Here is a 23,113-nt window from a genome sequence, read left to right on the forward strand (position 1 = left end):
TTGTCCATGGCAATGACCCCCCTTGACCAGGCACCTATTCCCACAGGCTAGGAACAGGCTCAACTTTCGCAAAGCAAAGAGCAGTCTTCCTCCCTTCATCTGGGTCCCCGCTGGGGCTCCAGGCTCCGCCTCTTCTTCCCTGTCAATCAGAGTTCGTGGGAAAGTACTCCAGGTCGCAGGCACCGATCCTCACTGTTCACGTTAACTTGCTGATCATCAGATCCCACACACATGAAAGAGGGTGTATGAGATACACCTGCACAGCTTAAAGGACTGAAACAAAATCACACCCATGCATCTGACTGGCTTATGATGTTAAGTCCTGTTTCCTCTCTTTTCTCCTGGCAGGTTGTTCTGTTACTGAGAGCGAGGATGGACATCTCCAAGGATTACTGTGGAACTGTCCACTCCTCCCTTCAACTCTGTCAGTTTTTTGCTTCATATGTCTTGATGGGCTGTTATTAGGTTCATAAACATTTATATATTTTATATCTTCTTGCTGCATTACACCTTTTATTAGTATACTAGAGGCCCAGTGCACAAATTCGTGCACCAGTGGGGTCCCTCGGCCTGGCCTGCGGGATTGGGCCGAAACCAGCTCTCTGACATCCCCCAAGGGGTCCCAGATTGCAAGAGGGTGCAGGCCAGGCCGAGGGACCCCAATGGTGCACAATCAGGACCGGGGAGGGACGTGGGAGGTTGGTCAGCTGGGGAGGGATGGTGGGAGGGCTCCAGGGCATGTCCAGCCCCTCTCGCTCAGTCCCAATCAGCCGGACCCCAGCAGCAAGCTAACCCACCAGTCGGAGCATCTGCCCCTTGGTGGTCAGTGTACATCATAGCGAGTGGTTGAGCGGCCTTAGCATATCATTAGCATATTACGCTTTGATTGGTTGAACAGACAAATGGATGACCGGACCCTTAGCATAGTAGGTTTTTATTATATAGGATAATGTCGTTTATCCTTTGTAACCTTGTTGATTTAACTTTGTTTGATACTAGTATAGCCACCCCTGTTCTCTTTGGTTACTATCTGCATAGAATATCTTCTATTTGTTGGATCTACAGTGAGTCTCTTATAGATGACATATGGTTGGATCCTATGTTTTTACCCACTCTGCCAATTTCTGTCTTTTGATTGGAAAGTCTGATTCATGTACATGTAAAGTAATTACTAACAAGGAGGTACTTATTATATACTAAAGGCCCAGTGCATGGATTTGTGCAACGGTGGGGTCCCTCGGCCTGGCCGTTGGGGATCAGGCCAAAACCAGCTCTCCAACATCCCCCAACAGGTCCCAGATTGCAAGAGGGTGGTTCTTGGGTGACGCACCCCAGAATTGGGCTCCCTCCTCTCTGGCTCTGGGTGCATCATCTGAGAACCACAGCTGCCAAGTCATCGCAGCTCCGCAGCTCCTGCATTGAGTGTCTGCCCCCTGGTGGTCATTGCGTGTCACAGCTACCGGTCACAGCTTCTTCCCCCTGGATGTCATTGTGCGTCAGAGTTACTGATGGGACGGTCGAACAGATGCATGATCGCTTAGGCTTTTATATAGAGAGATCAGCACTTTGAATACATTGGCCTGCTGGCCTGTCAAGTTTCTGATGAGAAATCTTCTGAAGATCTTGAGGATTTGCTTCTCTCTTGCTGCTTTCAAGATTCTCTTTGTCGTTCAAGAGTTTGTTAATACTATGTCTCAGGGTGAGTCACTTTGAGTTCATCTTACTTGGAGTTCAGTGGGCTTCTTTGATGTTTATATGCATGAATTTCATCAAATTTGGGAAGTTTTTAGCTACTTCTTCAAATATTCTCTCTGCCCCTTGCTCTCTCTCTTCTCCTTCTGAGACTCCCTCATGCGATGTTGGTCCACTTGATGGTGGCCTTCAGGTCCCTTAGGTTCTGTTTGCTTTTCTTCCATCTTTTTTCTTTCTTTTCCTCAAACCCAATAATTTCTGTTGACCTTTCTTCAAGTTTACTGCTCCCTTCTTCCGTCTGCTCATATCTGCCTTCAAATCTCGCCAGTGACTTTTTCATTTCAGTAACTGGAGAATTTCTTTTTGGTTTCTATTTAGGTTCTCTCTCTCTTTATTGATATTTTCGCTTTGTTCACACATCATTTTCTTGACTTACTCCACATTTTCTTCTAGTTCTTTGAGCATCTTTAAGATAATGTTGTAAAGTCTTTGTTTAGTAAGCCTGTCATCAGATCTTTTTTTAGGGACAGTTTCTGTTAATTTATTACTTCCCTTTGAATGAGCCATACTTTCCTGTTTATTTATATGTCTTGTTATTTTTGTTGAATACTGGACATTTGTGTCTAATAAGGTGTTAACTCTGGAAATCAGATCCTCCCCCTTCCCAAGGCTTTCTGTCTTTTGTTATTTTGTTTATTGCTCCTGTGCCAAAGATAAGCCTGAGATGTAAACTCAGGCTTTTTTTCTGAGTCTGCGCCTTTCCCTGAGCATGCATGTTTATTTTCTAATTTTTCTTGTGAAGCAGTTACTTGTGAATGTCCTAGTCTGTAGTGTCTGGCTTACAAGAGGGGAAAAAAAAGAAAAATGAAAAAGGGAGACAAATAAGGGCACTGGCCCTTACAAACCCTGGAAGTTACATCAGCCAGAGGGGGAGATAGTGCAGCTCTGGGAGGAGATGAAGCAACAATGGCCGTATGCCTCTGTGTCTGCACCTCTGTGGTCAGAAGCAGCAACCAGCAATCAGAGAAAAGATCCCTGATCTCTGGAGGACAGGATCCTTTCGCCCACCCTGGCTCCTGAAAGCGGAGTGCAAGCTGCTCTAGCAACATGTGTGCAGCTGCCCGCCACGGGGTTGGAGGTGGAGGATGGGTAGCTGCTACTGCGCTGAGAGCTGGCACTGACTGATGCGAACTCCAGCTAACCAGGGAAGCCTTCTGCTGCAAGTTGCAAGCCTTCAAAGACTCCAGTTACAAAACAGTTGCATCAGACAGATCCTGCCAGTGCGTTATTGTCTGTGTGGGGAGAGGGATTCCTGATGCTTCCCACTCGGCCATCGTTCAGATGACAGGAAGTTCACAGACGGGAAGCCCTGAGTGGCTGGTGGTACACAAATAGTTGCTTATCTTTGTTACTCATCAAGGAAACGCATGTTAAAATAACGCGACACCATTTCATATCTATCAGTCGGAGAGAAATGTAATCTGTTTACAGATTGCGTGAGACAGGATTTTAATTTTATTTTTCCTATATGGAAAGGCAAATTTTCCAGCACCGTTTATGCACTGATTTCTAGTAGCCCCTTGATGGTGTGACTTCCCGTAGACGCTCAGGTCTGTGTCTGGACTTTTGATTCTGCTCTACCAACCTGCTTATCTGGCTTCCCACCAACACACACTGTCAGAGTGACTGGAACTTTACAGGGGCTCTTGACGTGTGTCTTTTTACCTTCTGTTCTTTTCATTACAATTGTGTTGGCTATTTTGGACTTTCCATGTAAACTTCAGAATTAATATGCCTGTCATCTTACGTCAAAACGCAGACAAAGGAACTCACGGGTTGCACTTCTTCTTCCTCTCCTCCCCGTAAGCAAGGTTCTTGCAGGCCTGGATGCGTATTTCCAAAGAACGGGTTTCGAAGCAATAGCGAATGGCAAATTCTATCTCTCCAGTGACATCAGCGTTGTCAAAATTGCCAATCTCCGTGCAAGTGCTATTAATGCTGATTAGACTTCCCTGAAATAAAAATGAGAGATAAAATAAATTACCTCACAGTTCATCAATTCTTTCGCAGTTCTGATTTCAAGATATCAGGTCAATCAAGATTCACACGGAGCATGCATCCTGACTCACATGAAGTTAACAGCTAGAGTTTGTTCTTTGCCAAAATAAGTCACCGCAGATTCTGTTCGAAGGGGATGGGGAACCCTCAGCAGCCCCTGTCCTGCCCAGATCTGGTCTTTGCCTAGCAACAAAGGTTATAGAGTCTTATTCTTTAACACAGATCATGGGGGCTAAGGCGGACTATCCCCTGTGTGATTCTGCAAAGAGAACTCTCAGAGGACAGATAATGTGTCCGTGGCAGGAACAGCCACGGAAAAGGCAGCACAGTATGGGGCTCAGTGCCGTAGGCGGGGGGGGGGGGGGGGGGGGATGGGGAGGGGGAAGAGAGATTTGGATGGACCTGCTGGTTCTGCCACTCATTAGCCGTGTCAAAGTCCGAATGGAAGAATTAATACTGGTCTCCCAGGGTTGTGGCGAGGATGAGTGGGATACAGTTTGGAAGGTATGCAGTCAAAGACAACCATCCATCACGTTTGCATTCTTTTGGGCACCGACATGAACACCAAACCCATCCTCCGTTAGGGCCCTGGGAGCTGAGACGATGTAGGTGAGCTGCATGGAATGGAATGGGACGCCTGTGCCTAAAAGACAAAGCAAACTGCCTCGTCACGACTACATCTGCTTAAACACTTGCCGCCCTTCGCATGCAGCCAGTCTCAGCGCTGACTCTGAGACAGGGAGCTCTAACGGCTTTCCTCTCCGAATTCCCAGGTAGCTCCTCCACACTGCAACACCCTGGGGAGAAACTGAGAAGCAAGCCTGGGCTTTCTCTCTCACACTAGAGAGAGATAAAAACCAAACCAACTCATTAGAGGGCCCGAGCCTGAGCTAATGCCAAGAACACCACCAACTCCGGCACACCCAGCCTCTGGCTCTGAAAAAGGCCACCTGCCAACACCCACACCACCGTTCCAATGGAAAACAACTTAAAAATGTCCAGACTCTACAAGGCATGCGTGGTGAGGGGCGGGGACAGCGAGGCCGACAGCGAGAAGATGGAGGCTAATGGCTGGGGAAGCCTGGCCCAGGCATGAGCGGCTTCGGAGGTGCCCGGTGGGCAGACGGAAGTGCCGAGAACTTCTGATAATGAAACTGGCACCATCGCGCGCCATGTGGGCTGCCAGACTGAATCGCATCAACCCACCCTTCTGCCAGGAGCAAATGGAACTCGGAATGAACCACAGGCACTGCTTTAAGGTATCGCAGAGCCACCACGTCAGCTGGAAGCAAGGGTCCGGGTGGCTGTGGAGACGAGGACCGCCGTGAGGTGAGCCTGACTCGCCATCCCTCCCCTTGGCGACCTTTGTCCACGTGGGTGCAGGGCAGGGCTGCAAGACCGAATGAAGCCACACTCAACAGCCAGGAGGCCCGCAACGGAGAGGGAGCACTCGGCACTTTCGCTGAAGGTCACAACTTATCTACTGTGACTGCGAGCCAGGCCCGATGCCCTTGTCTTTGACAAAAGCCAAGGCACCGCCAGAACCCACAGCTACACTGAAAACCTCAGTGCTGATCGCCAAGAGCAGCCGAGGGCGCGATCGCAGTGGCTCAGACGGCGGCCGTGGAGCCAGGCTGTCAGCTGGGCCAGGAGGTGGGCTCAGGAAAACCACCGGGTTTCAGAGGCCAAGCAATCCCACGGGGTCGCACAAAAAGCCTGGCTCCGACTCACACGGCCCCTGGGGGTCGACTCAGAGTTCTGCAGGTCCCCTCTGAGAGCCTCAGTTTCCCATTCGTGTATGATAATAGCACCCATCGAGGAGATGCTGTGAGAGGACTGGGAGGTGGAGCACCTAGCTCAGTAGTCAGCACACAGTAGGCTTTCAGTAAATGGCAGCTCCGATGAGGATGAACGCACCCTTCCCACAGGTATTTACTGGGTGCCATTTAAGGGTCAGGCACTGCTCTGGGCACTAGGCAATTACCACAGACAGTAAACACCAGGTAAGCCAGCTGCAGGCTGTGGAAGGTGATAAGAACGTGAGTGGGGAGCAGGTGAGGACAGGGGCGAGCAGGGGGCTGACCTCCCGTGAAGGTGACCTTGGAGCAAGGACTTGGAGGGAGGGAGCGAAGGAGCTTGGTGCCTGGGAGAGGGCACAGCCCAGAAACGCCAGAGCAGGCGTGAGTCTGACTCGGTCCAGGGCCAGCCAGAGGCCCGTGTGGTTGAGCGGCATGAACAGAGGGGAAGGTGCAGGGGTGGGGGGTTACCTCGCGTGGGGCCCGTGGACCATGGTGGGCGGGTCTCTGTCTGTGTGTGGGTTTCCGAGCATAGAAAGCCGTGGCTCGGGCCCAGGGAGGAGCTCAGAGGCCAGTCTGGTGGGGCCTGGGCAGTTCAGGGAGAGCTGCCCCTCGGCTCTCTGGGAAGGTTTAGCCTCGGGGATCGGCTTAACAGGCCCAAGCTGGCTGGATTCCCAGGGTCTCTCGTCACCTGCGGCAGAGGCAGGCCCGGGGAGTCTTAGAAAAGCCTTCAGAGGCCACCCTGTGTCTCCCTGTCTCCATCCACACAGGCTGCCACCCCAGGAGAGAACGTTCTAGAACAGCCCTTGCCTCCCTGGCCCCCAGGGATGTGTTCCCTCAGTGCCTGGATCTTCCTGAATTATTCTCAAGTATAAACAACGCCTGGTCCTGCAGGCGCTGTGTCCTCCAGCACAAGCTGCTGAAATCCTGGCAGGGCCACCCCAGCTCACAGCCTGGGGGCATCCAAGGCGCAGAGGGTCAAGCCCAGCGGCCGAACGCGACCCCTGTGTGTCCCGGGCAGGCGACTGCCCTCAGCAGGAGTTGGGAGGGACCCGCCAGAGGACCGTGTGAACCGCATCTGCGTTTGAGAGCATCGTGCCCCGGACCAGCGTGGACGCACAGACGCGTTTGGGAACTGGATGCAGGCGTGGGCCTTCTCCCCAGAAGGGGCGCAGCATTTTGGATCAGTTCCAGAAGGAGCTGGAATGTGAACCAAGAGCTTGGTTTCTATATAGAAGCTGAGTTCTTAACCACAATATCACGCACGAAATCCCTGCTTTCATTTCATTCTCCAAGCAATCCGGTGAAGTAAAAAGAGCAACTCTGAGCCCGGCTGGACGGGGGAGCTCAGCAGCTGAGCATCCACCCTGGAACCAAGAGGCCACCAGTTTGATTCCGGGTCAGGCACAGGCTCCATCCCCAGTAGGGGCCTCGCAGGAGGTAGCCGATAGATGGTATTTCTCTCATCGATGTCTCTCTCTCTCTCTATCCCTCTCCCTTCCGTTCTCTCTAAAAAATCAATAAAAACATACTTTTTTTTAAAAAAAGAACAACTTTGATACTCATTTCCTTGATGAGGACTCTGAAGTTTAAAAGTTTTCATGATGATTTCAGATCAGTTAGTTAATTAAAAGGCTTTGACTGTACTTGAGGCCTCAGGACCCTTCATCCAAGGATCTATTACAATATACCACAATTTTAGGCATAAAGTGAGCATTTCTTTAATGCTTTTAAGTAAGAAAATGAGTAAATAAAAGGCCTGCCTATAAACAGTCACTATGTTTAAAGCAACCTTGAGAAAGGAGAGAAAGTTGGAGGACTAAACTGACTTCAAGGCTTACAACAAATGTGCAGTAACCAGGGCAGCGTGGCGCTGACGTGAGGATGGGCAGAGATAAGTGAGCGGAATAGAGCAGCGGTCGCCAACCGGTGGTCTGCGGACCACTGTGGTCCGTGAGGTCCGAAAGGTTGGCGACCACTGGATAGAGAAGCCAGAGAAAGACCCACACTTTTTCCAATGGAGCCACCAAAGTGAACTGAGAAATGAGAGGTGTGGGTTTTTTGTAACAAATGGTGCTGGAATAACTGAGTATCTGTAAGGAAAAAAGTGAACCTCAATCTTTACCTTACACCAGTGGTCGGCAAACTCATTAGTTAACAGAGCCAAATATCAACAGTACAACGATTGAAATTTCTTTTGAGAGCCAAGTTTTTTAAACTTAAACTATACAGGTAGGTACATTGTTATTAACTTAATCAGGGTACTCCTAAGCTGGCCTTTGCTAAAAACGTCCTCAATCTGATGGAGGTACATTCGCTGAGGTCGACCCCTTCCAACTCTCCCATCCACACTCGTCTTGTACACTTGTTTCGTCTATCTCCTTTCATTCATCCTCTCTATCTGTCCAAACCATCTCAACATACCTTTCTCAATCCTCCACACTACATCTTCTTTCACTCCACGACGTTCCCTAAAATTAACTTAATAAACTTTACTTAAACTTTTAAGTCAACTTTGCACTGTACGTGTGCGCCCACACGTGGTATTTTGTGGAAGAGCCACACTCAAGGGGCCAAAGAGCCGCATGTGGCTTGCGAGTCGCGGTTTGCCAACCACTGCCTTACACCATTCACAACGAGTGAGTTGGATCAAGACCTGTCCATAAAAGCTAAGCTTCTGTAACGCTTCTAGAAGAAAACGTAGGAGAATATGTCTACAATTTGTGAGTAGCCAAGACAGAGAAACAGCCCTAAAAGAAAAATTTGATAAATTAAACTTCATCGAAATGGAAAACTTCTCATCCGAAGACACCATTATATGTTACTAATTCCTCTCTGTCTATATAAACATGTTCACACTGAGACGACGTAAGAAAGAAACGCCATCAGCGAGAGGGAGGCTTCCCCCAGCTCCCTAAGTCAATAGGACCTCCAGGCGCCATCTCTGCTCCAGTTCATTCCACAAACAGCACTCGCTCCCACCCTGGCCGACCAAGCCAGTTCCGCGTGCTGACGGCAACCACACCCTGTGCCCACGCTATCAGACAGACTCACCCGCCTCGAGCCTCCTGAGAATGAAGAGCTGGGCGCTGGGGGTGCTGAGAGACCTCCTTGCTTGGAAACAGGGCTGGTAGCGCGTTTGGGACTCTCCTGGCTGAGTGGCATCAGGATATCGGGCGCGCTGACCTTCTGGAAAAGGGAACGCAGGATGAAGCAGGGCGTCTGCATCCCAGCTCACTTTCGTTCAAATGTGGCGACTTCGGCGAGTACAGCCCGCGTCTATGACCAGTGGCAGTAATGGGCAAACCCCAGCAGGCGCACTCCTGGTTGGGCAAATGCCTACACACACACACACACACACACACACACACACACACACACGGCCCTGAGCGGACATCACCAAGCCTTGGGTAGTCACGACCAGTATGGGTGCGTTACTAGGGATTAGTGAAAGTCTTAAAGAAATGGCCTTCATAATGACCCTGGCATTTAATCACAAGAAATGTAATATTCACTGGACAGGCAGAGTTTTAACTCAGAAAAAAAGGGAAAAATCAAAATATATCTCTAAATCTTACACGACTGCTCTATGAAAAGTGGGTGCTTTTATAATGGATACAGCTAAGCTCTCCAATATGGTAGCCACTAGCCACACGTGGCTAATTAAATCCAAGTTCTAATTCATTGATATCAAATAAAATTATTAAATTCAGCTCCTTGGCTGTACTGGACACATTCCAAGTGCTTCGGAGCCACGTGAGGCCGTAACTGAGACCGTCCACTGGACAGTGCGAGGACAGAACAATGAACACAGTGGGCAGATGGGGAAACTCATCTAGCTGAAGATGCAAAGGTTTCTGAATCAAGACTTTTTTTAGAAGTAGAACTTGAAAATACCACAGTCATAATTTTCAGAAATGGAAAGCTAAGTGAGAATTTACAGAACAAATGAAGAAAGAGATTACCTCCAAATTACGGTTTTTGCCCTCAACCCCCGGAACATCAACCCGATTGCATCAGACCTGTGTTAAGCAACACCATGTCCGACCCACCACCCTGCGTCCTGGGGGCAGAGAGAGGAGGAGCGGGAAGGGGAAGGGGGAGGAGATGCACAGGCTGTCCTCCGAGGTCTCCCTAGCCAGCAGGAAGTAGACACGCGGCTGACATAGAGGCAGGAGCCACGTCCACGGACAGAGGAGAGGGAGGGCTGATGCCAGCCAGGCGGGCCTGGGCGACAGTGGGACTGTGCCTGAGCGGGTGTGGAAGGCTGGCTTCCAGGTCCGGGTCCTGGGAAGCTGGTGATGAAGCATCCGTGCAGACGTATATATTTGAAATTATTAGAAAGTTGGCCCTATTCTGAAGATCCGCCTGTTTTGATTGACCGAGGAATCCACCTTGGCACGTGGTGTCACCTCCGCCCCAGTAAGTTCTGAAGGACGCGGATGCGTTTGTCAGGTCAGCACCTTCTGAAAGGGCACCAAGGCCCAGAGAGCAGCTGGTCAGCGAGCTGAGACCGGCCCCCCCCGGCCCCCACAGTGACTTTGTAATGTATTTCCCCAGCTACCTGGCTTGGGGCAGATCACAGAGACTACGGCTGCCCTGCGTGAGGCCCACCCTGCACAGAGGCAAGTCTAACGGTCCACGCCGAGAGACCCATAAGCATCAGGCTTGCTCTGACCGAGCGATGGGACCACGCAGTGCGTGTGTGCGGGATTTTCCTGACCTCAGATAAGAGAAGGGAGAGCAACCCTCTGCCGCCTCCGAGACTGCATCGAGGGTTGCCTTTTTTTAAAAAAAAAAGAACATTTTATTTTATTTTTTAGAGAGGAAGAGGAAAGGAGAGGAAGAGAGAAAGAGAAACATCTATATAAGAGCAAAACATGTATCGGCTGCCTCCTGCACACCCCTTACCAGGGATCAAGCTCACAACCAGGGCACGTGCCCTTGACTGGAAATGGAACTGGCAACCGCCTGGTGAACGGGAGGACACCCAGCCCACGGAGCCACACGGCCAGGGCTGAGGGTGGCCTTTTAACAGACTCACTCACTCGGGTGCCAGAAAATACCCAGTAATATATGCTCTGAGCCCAGCTAAGTCCCAGCTGAAAAGCAGACGCCCCCGCCGGGGCCATCAGAAAGGTCACTGGTCCTTCAGTCTGAGGCCCAAGAGCTTTAATGGTTGAAGCCCAGCGCTGCCGCCTCCCTTCTCTGGCTGGTCAGCCTTCCAGGTGGCGCCAGCAGGCGGGGACGTTCAGGAAGTGCCAGGCCCTGGGGCGGGGCGGGGGGGCGGGGGGGGTCTGTAGGTTTCAGGAGTCCATGAGAAACATCACACAGCACCAGGTGCGCAGAACAAAATAAAGTCTTCTCCCCACCGCTGTCCTTGGCCCTCTCCTCAGACACAGCCCCTCCTTACAGAGTGTTTCGTCCCTTCCTGGTTAATGGGTCTCCCTTTATGGTCCACACAGGTCACCCACACATTAACAGGACGGACAGTCGGATCCCCTGGGCTGCGCAGGAGCCTCAAAGGAGAGGTGAGAGTGCACTTCCTGGAGAAGCCGGCCCAGCTCACGAGGGCTCTGCAGGGACATCTCAGAACATGTAGCTCAAGTAAGTGACCTGGCGGGCCTCCTGGCCGTTTTCTCATCCAACCCCCCGGAGTCACATGTGGCCTTAAGGAAAGCGGCGACGGTGTCTGTGCCTCGCTGTGGCCGCCAGCACCGTGGGCGCCGACAGCCCTCACCCAGAGGGCACGGCGCTGTGTTGCAACGAAATGTGGGCATAACTTCCGTGAGCTCCCCAGCCAGGGCATGTGTAACTGCCGTCTGACAAGTGTCCTATGTAAGGTTGTACTCTTTATAGTTTAACCCGGTAATTATTTAGCGTTTATAGGTCATGCCATGATTGGCACGTACTTTATAAACACTGGCTAAGTTGTCCTCTAAAACATCTGTGCCCTCAACCTGGCCGGTTTGGCTCAATAGTTAGAGCATCGGCACATGGAGTGCAGGGTCGAGGGTTTGATTCCCAGTCACGGGCATGTACCCCGGTTGCGGTTAAATCGCCGGCCCTGGTCGGGGTGCTTCCGGGAGGTCACCAATCGATGTGTCTCTCACATCGATGTATCTCTCCCCCTCTCCTCCCTTCCCTCTCTAAAAAACACAAACAAACAAAATAAAAACACCCAAAAAACAGCACACCAATGGAAAAAGTACCCTCGGGTGAAGATTAAATAAACAAACAGAAAACCAGCCAGACCCTCACTCAAGGGAGGTGGGGACAGAGCGGGCCTGCAGGAAGCTGTCAGCATGTCCAGAGTGCGGCAGCGACGCGGACACTCACTCGCAGGACAGCGTCCACACAGCGGGAGCTCGCAGCCATGCCCTCCTCTGCCTCCTCCGCCTCCCATCTGACAGCCTCCTGATGGCCCCCGGCTGTTCCGGGGCACAGGAAGCGGGGAGGATGCCGCGAGTGCGGGTTCCATCAGCATCCAAAAGCCCAGGCTACGCGTGGGGATGCCGGGGATGCCACCCCAAGGCAGTGACGTCAGGACTGGGAAGCATGCAGGCCCGCGAGGTGCTGTGCCTCTCCCAGCGGACGTGCAGGCGTGGCCCCTGCGGCCGGCTCTACTGGGCCCTGCCCTTCCCACCACCCTACACCCCCGGCGTCTCCCTGCCCGGGTCCTCATCCATGATGGGTCAGTGAGAACACAGACCTCACGGGGGGGGGGGGGGGGCGCATACTGAAGGCGTTAGGAGCTGGGGACTCAGAACCTACGCAGCTGCTCTGCTCCTGGCTCCGCCTCTGTGAGCTGCGATGCTGGGCAGCGGGGAGGGACTCCGGAACCCCAGGCGCTGGGAACGAGGCTGAGCCCTTCCCTGTTCTGAACTGTTTTCCAAACCGACCCTGAATTTGGACCTTCCTGTGGCCCAGCCCCCACCCAGAGGCGCCTGTGCTTATGTGTGCAGACCTCTCCGTGCTTTGTCAGAAGGGCAAAGGGGTCCCTGGGGGAGAGGCGTACCCTGGTGGTGGCGTTGATGGCCGTGTCACTCTGGCTCCGCCGCTCCGTCCGGCTGGCGCCCGGCCTGGGGCCCGTGCTGAGGAGCTGCTTGTCCGAGGTCATGTCGTTCTGGGACTTGGAGAGTTCTAGAAAACAAGACACAGGAGGTGACCGGCAGGCACGCAGACCCGAGGGGCCCTCCGAGGGGACTCTCTCAACCACACAGGAGGGGAGGGCCCTCGGTGCCAGGAGAGCGGGTTAATGGAGGGGCAGGGGTGGCGTGTGCCCAGCACCCAGCTCCGGGCCCCGGGGGTAGGGGGAGCGCAGACAAACGGGGATCTCCAGACACTGCGTGCTGGCTCGGGCCAGAGGACGGGAGCCCTCAGGGGTGACCGCCTGACCCCCCTCTGTGGGCCGAGGGCCGCCGTCAGGGTGGGAGTTACAGGAAGGTCTGCCTCCGGGCCACACGCCAGGTGTCCGACTGTCCAAACGCGCAGACCGCAGCCCAGCCGACAGCAGTGTTTGAGGGGGTCCTCCCCAAGACTTTATAACCAGCTACAAGTGAGTCCTTTTTGAAGGGGCGTCCTTGTCACTATTTCAATAAGCAAAACCGGAAAAGATGGCTTTACATGGTGGTTTGCAAGGTAACCGTGGTCTGTGTGGGAGAAGGATGAGTCCCAGCCGGGAGAGGACACCACAAACGAGCCCCCTCCCCCCGAACCCCTGCTCCTCCCCAGATCCCAGCCGCTCTCAGAGGGCGGCCTGGAGGCTGTCTAGAGCAGTGGCCCATTATGGCTCGTGTCACCTCACATGTCCATGTGGCCACATTTTAAAAAGGAAAGGTGCCTAGCCGGTTTGGCTCAGTGGATATGGACTGAAGGGGTTCGATTCCGGTCAGGTGCACATGCTGGGGTTGGGGGCTTAAGGGCTCGGTCAATCAATGATTCTCTCTCATCACTGATGTTTCTATCTCTCTCTCCCTCTCCCTTCCTCTCTGAAATCAATAAATATATATCTTTAAAAAACAAAGGAAAATAATTTAATACTATAATATACCCACACATTGCTCACATATATCATTGATATTAAACTTACTAATGAAATTATAAACTAAGTTTTGAATACTTAGTTTCCAGAATCCGGTGTGTTTTTACTCTTAATTCAGGCACCACATTTCGCAAGGCACCTGTGGCCGCGGCTGCAGCTACCGCACTGGACAGCACAGCCCACGACCCCTCTGGCCTTCTGACCCCTCCCGAGGATGCCCTGTGCGTCCTTATTCCTGGCTATTTATTGGGGTCCCGCACGCACTGCCAGAGGCCCGTCTCTTTTCTCTAGAGCAGCGATGTCTCATGACACACATAAACCAATTACTAAAATCCTGCAGTACACCAAAAAATATACATTTTTGGCCGATCTGACAAAAAAGCTATCATTTTGATCCAGTCACACTGGATGGCTATAGTTGTGTTGGCTGTTGTCATTTTTCTTGATTTGACAATCTAAGGGGAATGAGGTCAGTGCCCCTGACTGGAGTCAGGTTGCAATCTTTGTTGCGGGCACACGGGGGGGGGGGGGGGGGAGACAATCGCTGTGTTAGCGGGTACCCCCCATGCCCCCAGCCCGGCGCCCACCTTCCCACCAGGTGTGTGGAGCCTGTTCACTCTGAGAGCAACGCCATCCACACGGCTCTCGAGTCGGCCATCCGGGCACTCCGGGGCATCTTTCTACACCGGCAGCTGGGAAGGTCCCGGCACCCACAGGCCCCCAAGTTAGTGGCACCGACCCCGGCCTGGATTCACGGGGTGTGAGGGGCCGGGAGATGTCCCCGAGCCGTGCATTTAGCACTCACCCCAAACCCGTTCCTTCCTCTGGTCTATTTTGGTCTATTTATGTTTACAGACAGAGGAGAGGGGGGTGGGGAGGGGGGACCGTGTGTGGGATGGGGGTCCTTCTGAAGCAAGTCAGGTTCTCACAGGCTTCTGATGGGGTACAAAGGAGAGGAACAGGAGCCCAGGTGGTCCTGAGCGAGAAGCCCACGTCCCCCTCCCCCTCTGAGCTGGCTGAGGTCCCCAGAAGGGCAGTGACCATAGGGCAGGCGGAGTGACTCATTTCTTCCTGCTGGTGGGGCGGGCGTCACTGGGCAGCAGCAGCCGCCAGAGGCTGTCATTTTGGAACTGCAACTTCAGGCCACCCCACCCCCCACCCCTGCCCCCAGGCCCCTGCGCCCCCAGAACGGGCTGCCCTCCCTAGGCACTTCTGTAGGAAGCAGGCAGCCACGAGGATTGAGAAAGGTGCGGGCCGCATAGCCCAAAGCAGGAGAAACACCAAAGCCGCCAGGTGCTCCCTGGCCCCCCTTTTCTCCCCCCCCAGCCTCCCCTCCCCAACCCCCAGCCCCGCTGAGCCAGTGCAGGGAGTGTGCGCCCTGGGCCGTCCCGTGGGCCCAGCAGGACAGGGAAGGGGCTTGGCGGACGGGCATCCCAGGGGCTCAGGAAGCTGGTGTTGTGTCCCTGCCTCAGGGTGAGGGCTCGGGGTCCTGTGAGCAGCGGCACCTGGACAGGGGGAGGGGGTGCGGGTTGGGGGTTTCAGTCCATGTCCCGGGGCAGAGACCGGAGCTGCTTGAGTCCCCCAGGGGTTGCTCTAGCGTCCGCCTGGGTCTGCTGCCCTACAGTGATGACCTGGCCACATGGGCACTAAACTGGCAAGTCTCAAACATGTGACACATGATCGGGCAGCTGGGGGTGTGAGCCCGCCCATGGCGCCCGCATGTGGTCCCCACGTGGAGGGCCATGTGGCTGGACAAGACGAACCGTGACCCTGCCTCTCCGGGGGTCGGGCTGAGGGGCAGCAGGGTCCGAATCAACACTGAGGGGTGTCCAGAGTGGCAGTAGGGGAGGGGTCACATAAGCCACAGGATTTGGGGAGAGGCTGTACATCTAAGAAGACTGCAGAGCCCAGCCAGTGTGGCTCAGTGGTTGGGTATCAACCTGTGAACCAGGAGGTCACTGTCTAATTCCTGGTCAGGACACATGCCCAGGTTTGGGGCTCAATCCCCCAAGTAGGGGGTGTGCAGGAGGCAGCCGATCAATGATTCTCTTTCATCATTGATGTTTCTATCTCTCTCTCCCTCTCCCTTCCTCTCTGAAATCAATAAAAATATACTAAAAAAAAAAAGAAAGAAAGAAAGCAGAGAAGTCCGCTGCGTCAGTATCCGTGGGAGGGGAGCCCCTCTGGCGCCCCAGAGCCTGGCTGAGTGACAGGGGTGTTTTGAAATCTCCAAGCTCTATTAGCAAAAGGCCATGAAATTCGGCTGCTCCCCCTTCTGAGCGGAGGGGCACAGACTGTCACATGACACAGTCACTTCTGTGCGGATCTGAAAGCGGCTTTTACTTGATTGTCTTTGGGCTACAGCTCAGCGGGGCTCATGGGAAATACAGAGGAATAATTAAAACGGTAAGCTTGTCTCGGGCCAGGCACCACACGGAGACCAGCACATGCCGCTGCAGAGAGAGGGCGCGGGGCGGGCCAGGCAGCAGTGAGAGAAGGGACTGGGGGCCCCAGCCCCAGGAGCCTCCCCCGGGCGCCTGGCCCGCCCCGGGCACCTCGGGAGGCCGAGACCCGGCCTGCTCTTGGGTGTATTTTAAGATAAACAGGAAGAAATATCTGAGCAGAAAAAACATTGAAAGAACAAAACTTCTAAGCAGCAGCTGGGCTCCTTGCAGGGAGCATGATTACTGCTAATCGAAGAACATCAATTTACCCAGGACAGGAGACCAGACAAGCACTGCAGGCAAAGGCAGGCCAGGGCCCCGCCCGCCTGAGGGGCTCCGGTTCTGGGCGCACTGGACCCCCTCTCTCTGTTTTCGTGTTGGTCCTTGGCAGGAGCGAGGATGAGTACCAGCTTATCATTGGCTTAAAGACTGTACCCAAGCAACCTGCTCCTTTAACCTCATCCCATTCCACCAGCTAGCTCCTTGGCCCCGGGCGCTGCTGGGCAGGTCTGCCCAGGATGGGGGAGGGGAGCCTCTGGCAACTAGAGGGTCCTCTTCCCCAGGGACCCAGAGGCCTGCTCTGCGGGTGGAGGGTGCAGGACCAGGGGCCCTGGCTTTCCCCAGAAGCCAGAGGCAGAGAGAGGGGCCCTGTCCAGCCTCGGCCTGGGCCTTGGGGGCGCGGGTAATGCTGGGAAGAACACGGGAAGAGGCATCCACTTACTTTTCATGTGGGTGGTAACAGACAGAAACAAATTTTCCACGGACTTATTAAATCCTTTAAACTGACCAAGTTCCTGTAACTAAAACAGACACAGAAGGAGAGAGAGTGAGTTATGTTTGAAGACCTGTACGGCCCCAGCAGCCTCCCGGCTGCCAACCCCCGAACGCCGGCAGGTGTGTGCTGTGGGTGCTTGGTGGGTGTGGGTGCTCGGTGGGTGCGGGAGTGGGTGCCTGGTGCATGCAGGTGTGGGTGCTCGGTGGGTGTGGGTGCTCGGTGGGTGCGGGAATGAGTGCCTGGTGCATGCAGGTGTGGGTGCTCGGTGGGTGTGGGTATGGGAGTGGGTGCATAAATGTCTGGAGTGGAGAGGGCACTGTCCTCCTGAGGGACAGGTATCCTCTTTACTCAGCTTCTCTCTGAGTTTTGACACCACATTAAAGGAAGGAGCATGATCAAGGGGTTGTTGACAAGGCAACAATTACCTCTATGAAATACTGCCTGGCATTTCATTGGCTTAAAGATTGTACCCAAGTAACCTGCTCCTTTAACCTCATCCCTACTCCGCGCAGAGGGGATGCCAACCCGGGCAGAACGCATGTGTCATAGGGGCTGACAGTGGAGCAGGCACAAGGTGACCAGCCTGAAGCAAAGGGTTAATTCTGCCTCCAAAAACTAAAGAGGGAAGAAGAAAAAGGAAGAGAAAACAACAGAAAAGAGATCACTTCCCTCTGCAAGTTTCATTCATCTATCCGTCCATGCATCCGTCTATCCATCTGTCCGTCCATGCATCCATCTGTCTACCCATCTATCCGTCCATGCATCCATCTGTCTACCCATCTATCCGTCCATGCATCCATCTGTCTATCCATCTATCCATCCATGCATCCATCTGTCTATCCATCTGTCCGTCCATGCATCCGTCTACCCATCTATCCGTCCATGCATCCATCTGTCTACCCATCTATCCGTCCATGCATCCATCTGTCTATCCATCTATCCGTCCATGCATCCATCTGTCTATCCATCTGTCCGTCCATGCATCCATCTGTCCATCCATCCATCTATCCATGCATACATACATACATCCGTCCATCTATACATCCATCCATCCATGCATATATCTGTCCATCTATGCATCCATGCATCCAACTATCCATCCACCCGTCCATCCATCCATCCATCCACCCATCTGTCCATGCACCCATCCATCCATCCATCCATCCATGCATCCATCCATCCATCCACCCATCCATCCAGTAAATATGTCCTGAGCACAGTGCTGTTCAAAGATCTTTGGAGAATTTAAAATCTCAAGGAGAAAGTAGAGCAGGATTTTGAAGGTCATTCCAGCATCTCGGTTTGAAATAAAAGAATGTGCATATTTTCTCTCCCCAGAGTGTGTATCCTTCTATATGTAGATATAGTTACTCCCTTGCATTCACAGGATAATAATAATGAAAATAATCAAGACCATACATCTCCATGGCACGTTAGTTTCCAAGTACGGCACAGGCATGATTTCGTTAATTTCTCACACCGGTCATGGAGGCAAGTCAGATGAGTATCATTACTTCCACCTTTCAAAGGGGAACCCAGGGAGCTCCCCCAAAATCACAGGGTTCATTTCTTTGGACAGAAAGGGCCCTGGTCTACGTTAGCACCTGCCAACAATCAGAAGACACACACACACACATTTCTAGAGGCACCCACTCTCTCATTCCTGTGAATCAACCTGCATATTTCCCCTTCGACCCTGGAGACCCTCAGACACACTGAGCCTCCGCAGACCCCACACCCATGGGACCGAGCACAGTGAGGGGAGAGAGGCCACGAAAAGACAAAAGGAAAGAGACAGGGACAGGGGTGCAGGTGAGGACGTGGGGTGCAGGTGAGGACGTGAGGTGGGTGAGGGTGTGGGGTGCAGGTGAGGACATGGGGTGCAGGCGAGGACATGGGGTATAGGAGAGGGTGTGGGGTGAAGGTGAGGATGTGGGGTAGAAGCAGATGAGTCAGTTGTTAATGCAGATGGTCCGGGGTCCCCAAAGCCTGGTAGTGGCACGACACTGGGCAGAGCCAAGCACTTCCCGACCCCCAATCAGCCCTCCATTATCGGCCTCATTCATGACCATTCCAGCCTCAGCTGCCTCCCGCTGCCCTGGGGTTCTCCACCCATCCTCCCAGCCCCCCCCCTCTCCCTCTGTGTCCCCCACCCTCCTCCTCGGGGAGCCCACAGAGCAGACACATTACCCTGCCAGGGCTGCCACTGCACCAGCTCTCACTGAGCGGAGGTGGGGTGGGAGGAACCACGGAAATTTTGCTGCTGAGGAAAAATACAGGGATAAGAAATGGGTTATAAATGATGCAAGAATTAGCCTCACAAACACAAGATTCCTCCTCCTCCTATAGCTGACGTTCTCTATCTTTGGGGCTTTTGTGTGTGTTTTTAACTTCCTCACGTTTAGCCGACCCCCACTTGGATGTGCTGCTGGGTGCAGGGCATGAAGTCCGGGGTCTGAATGTGGGAACAGCAGGTGCAGACCAGCGTCTGCGTGCTCGTCACCTGCGCGACCTGCAGCAGCTGGGAGCTCAGGGCCGGTGGGCGGCCTGGCGGCTCTGAATCCAGAAGCCACACGCGTGTTCCCTATGGCATGATCCCTCTGGAAACCACACGGGTAGAAGCACCAGAAACGTCATGGATGTAAAAATCCACCATGAGAAAAATCAGAAACTTGTGCGACAAGCATTGGGGGGAAAAATGGGGGAGTGACAAGCAAAAAAGTCCTGAGATTGGAAAATCTCATCGTGGCCAAAACATAGCTGCTGGTGGGAGCTTCCAGCGACACTTCGGTGGGTGCCGGGGAACCAGGCGTGCGCCTGCTGGCATCCAGACTGCCGCTGTTCAGAATTTTGTGTAAAGAAGTTAACATCTGCCCGGCTGGTATGGCTCAATGGTTGAGTATGGACCTATGAACCAGGAAGTCACAGTTTGATTCCTGGTCAGGGCACATGCCCGGGTTGCAGGCTTTGATCCCCAGTAGGGGGCGTGCAAGAGGCAGATGATCAATGATTCTCTTTCAACATTGATGTTTCTATCTCTTCCTCTCTGAAATCAATAAAATATATTTTCTGTAAAAAGAAGTTCACCTTACTCAGGCCATTATTCACGTCCACCAATGTTTATTCAAAGATATTGGCGGCATGAATGATTCCGAACAAAGACTCGGTTTAGAATTTCATTGAACGTGCCATCAAAAATAATACTTGGTTTCCTTAGGACATTTCAGGAGAATTTAAGAAACAAAAACAGAACATTTGGTGAGAAAACACCATGCTAGTGTCTAGAAGGCTTTTCATAAGAATCTGGCAGTATCTCTGAATCTTTTCCAGGTACTTTATCATTAAAAAAAAAAAAGTTACATTCCAAAGCAGTGACCTCTGAAAGTGCAGAGACCTCAGCTCCTAGCGGGTCTGTGTTCCAGGGCGGCCTGTCTGTCTCCGACACTCACCTCAGTCTCTGATAAGATTGCAGGAGCTTAGCCCCGGCGGTCTCGCGCCTGCCTGGAGAGATACCAGCAAAGGTCAGTGTTAGTAAGGGTATAACTCAGATGATGCAAATGCAAGAAGTAATAAAGTGACTATTTTTCTAATGTCACGTCTTACAATGAAAATGTAAGATTTGGAGGGATAGCAATGTTCTAAAATTAGATTGTGGTGATGGCTGCATAACTATAGATTTACTTTAAAATCATTAGATTATGCACTTAAAAGAGGTGAAGTTTATGCTATCTAACATATATTCCGGTAAAGCTATTGTTACACACACACACACAAAGAGACCATAATAATTGCTGGGAATGGCTGCTTTTATTAAAAGTTGATATTGGATTCGATTTTCTAAATCTGGAAAATTTGAAAAATAGTTCGGGCTTTTAAGCTCCTATTTTGTTCTCTGGAAATATTTTATAATTGAATGACTATATTCCCTTTAAATGTTCCTTGTTATGGAGCTTAAATTAATCTTTTAAAAAATGTAATCTCCTTATTTCTAGCTATAGAGGCTAATAATTTCCTAAACAAGACAGCGCCTAACACAGAGCTCTTTTTGTTTCAAGGAAAGGGGATTTATGAAGTATTAAGACCCCAAGATAGAGCTTCGTGTGGTCAGAGCTCTGGGAACACAGGGTTTCCTGGCCCAGGGTGTGGGGCGAGGCCGGGAGGCAGCCCGACACCAGCAGAGCCACCGCCTGCCATCCAGGAGTCCGTGCAGCTCCCGTCCTGAGCGTTCCAAAGAGCGGCACGTATTAGAATCCCCTCCGTAAGACAGCAGGAAGGGCAGGTGGAGAGAGAAGCAGGGTGGGCAGGGAGGCCTTTGGGAGGCGGGCAGAAGCGTCTGACATTCAGTCAGCTGCCCCCTGACCCCCAGCCGACCTTGAACTGTGCAGCCCTGGGCTGGGTCCTCCACTGGGAGGACCTCAGGGAGGCGCAGGCCCTGCCAGCATCTCAGATGCAGAGCCCCCTGCCCGCGCACTTTTCCCGGGGGTTCACGGTGCTCACCAGATTCTAACAGACGTCTGCGCGCCCTCCCCCATGAAGACACACGCACCCTGAGACAGAAACGAGCTAGCAAGGCCAGCCTGCAATGGCGAGGCCACATCCGCAGGAGCCACCGAGAGGAAAGGTCCCGGCCGGGGCCGGCGGCGTCACGGCGGCTGTGACAGCAGAGAGCGAATGGGCAAGAGGGAGAGAAACGGCAACGTGCTCTCCAGCCTGGCCCCGCAAAGCCCCGGATCCCAGGCACAGCGCGCGGAGCCCTCCCGCGGTCGGGCTGTGTCACCTGCGCTGCGGCTGCTCTGCCTCATCCTCTGGACCCTGGATTGTTTGTTGCATCAGCATCCCAGGGGCACAGCCACCAGAGTTACAGTCCGTCCTCCCAGACGCGATGCCATCACTCTACCACCTAATGCCCCTCAGTGGCTCCCTATTGCCTCCTCCTGAAGGCCAAGCCCTGCACAGCATCCCTGGGCCTCCGCACCCGCCTGGCCTCACCTCTGGGCCTGCTTGCCGACACCCTGCAGGCCTTGTCTTTCTGCTCCAGCAACAGAATCGCTTCTGACTGCCCTCCTTACCCCGGGCCTTGCCTACTCACTCCTATCTACCCCCACTTCATCTCGTGTTAATTGCCCAGGCATTTCTACCGCAGGCCCGGGCCCGTATCATAGCTTCCTCTCCCTCTGCCACATTTCTAATTACCCAACCTGAGGTCAACACTGGCCTGGAAACAGCTCTCTGCTGCCCCCTGCTGGCTATTGCACCCTTGGCCTATGTATGAGTTGGGTGCAAGCTTTCTTTTTTAAATGTATTTTTATTTTTTTTAATAAAAAATATTTTTATTGATTTTTCAGAGAGGAAGGGAGAGGGAAAGAGAGATAGAAACATCAATGATGAGAGAGAATCATTGATCGGCTGCCTCCTGCACACCCTCTACTGGGGATTGAGCCCATAACCTGGGCATGTGCCCTTGACCAGTATTGAACCCGGGACCCTTCAGTCTGCAGGCCGACGCTCTAACCACTTAGCAACCCTTCTGTAAAGGTCAACTAGTAAACATTTTAGGTTCCCTGCCATGTAGGGTCTCTGTTCCAAGTACTTAACTGCCCTGTGACAGCAGTCAGACAATATGAAAGAGTGGTGTGTCTGGGATCTGACAAAACTGGACATTGAAACTGAGTTTCACGTACTTCCTGTGTCACGAATATTCTTTTGACTTTTTGACCATTAAAAAATGTGAAACCCATTTTTAGCTTAGCTCCCAGGACACACAGCAGGCAGAGGGCCCAGTTGGGCTGACGGGTCCTAGTATGCCATGTCCCTGCTGCCCCAGGTGTGGGCCGGGGGTCTCCCCAGCTCCAGGGGGCACTCCCCGGCAATGCAGAGCCCCAGGCCCCGCCCTGCAGAATCGGAACCTGGTGCTGAATTTCAGAAACCTGCCCAGGAGCTCTGTCCGATTTGCCATTTATTTTCAGTTTCTTTCTCTTCTATTCCTCAGATGTTTCTTACACACCATTTCCTTAAAAAGCACTAAATGTTCACTTTTTGTTAAAGGAGAGCGCACAGCCATGACTCACAGCCGATGCCTTCCCACAGCGCGAGCATCAGTGAGAGGTGGACATCCTGGTGGCAGAAAGTCTCTCTCATCTGCGCCTGCTGACACCTGCAACCCGGCCATGTGCCCTGACCGGGAATCGAACCGCGACCTCCTGGTTCATAGGTCGATGCTCAACCACTGAGCCACGCCAGTGGGGCAATAGTGTCATTTTTCTGCTTTAAAGCTCAAATATTAAGCAATAAAAACGTCATGGCT

The 23,113-nt window shown here is 52.8% G+C and overlaps 1 protein-coding gene across 5 annotated transcripts in view; it reads right to left on the bottom strand.

The window, feature by feature from the left end:
- Nucleotides 1-23,113, bottom strand: part of SYTL3 (synaptotagmin like 3) — a 40,057-nt gene that overhangs the window by 3,294 nt on the left and 13,650 nt on the right. For 2 of the 5 annotated variants that reach the window (XM_059699944.1, XM_059699940.1), the window contains 6 exons: nt 20,259-20,310; nt 19,000-19,072; nt 16,756-16,834; nt 12,565-12,689; nt 8,601-8,735; nt 3,526-3,704 (listed from right to left, as the gene is read on the bottom strand). In XM_059699944.1, coding sequence (XP_059555927.1) covers nt 3,526-3,704; nt 8,601-8,735; nt 12,565-12,689; nt 16,756-16,834; nt 19,000-19,072; nt 20,259-20,310 — 643 coding nt within the window. The remainder of the gene's footprint in view (nt 1-3,525; nt 3,705-8,600; nt 8,736-12,564; nt 12,690-16,755; nt 16,835-18,999; nt 19,073-20,258; nt 20,311-23,113) is intronic. The other 3 variants (XM_059699942.1, XM_059699941.1, XM_059699943.1) reach the window with 3 other exon arrangements.

Source organism: Myotis daubentonii, chromosome 6, assembly GCF_963259705.1.
Source record: "Myotis daubentonii chromosome 6, mMyoDau2.1, whole genome shotgun sequence".
NCBI classification, from domain to species: domain Eukaryota; kingdom Metazoa; phylum Chordata; class Mammalia; order Chiroptera; family Vespertilionidae; genus Myotis; species Myotis daubentonii.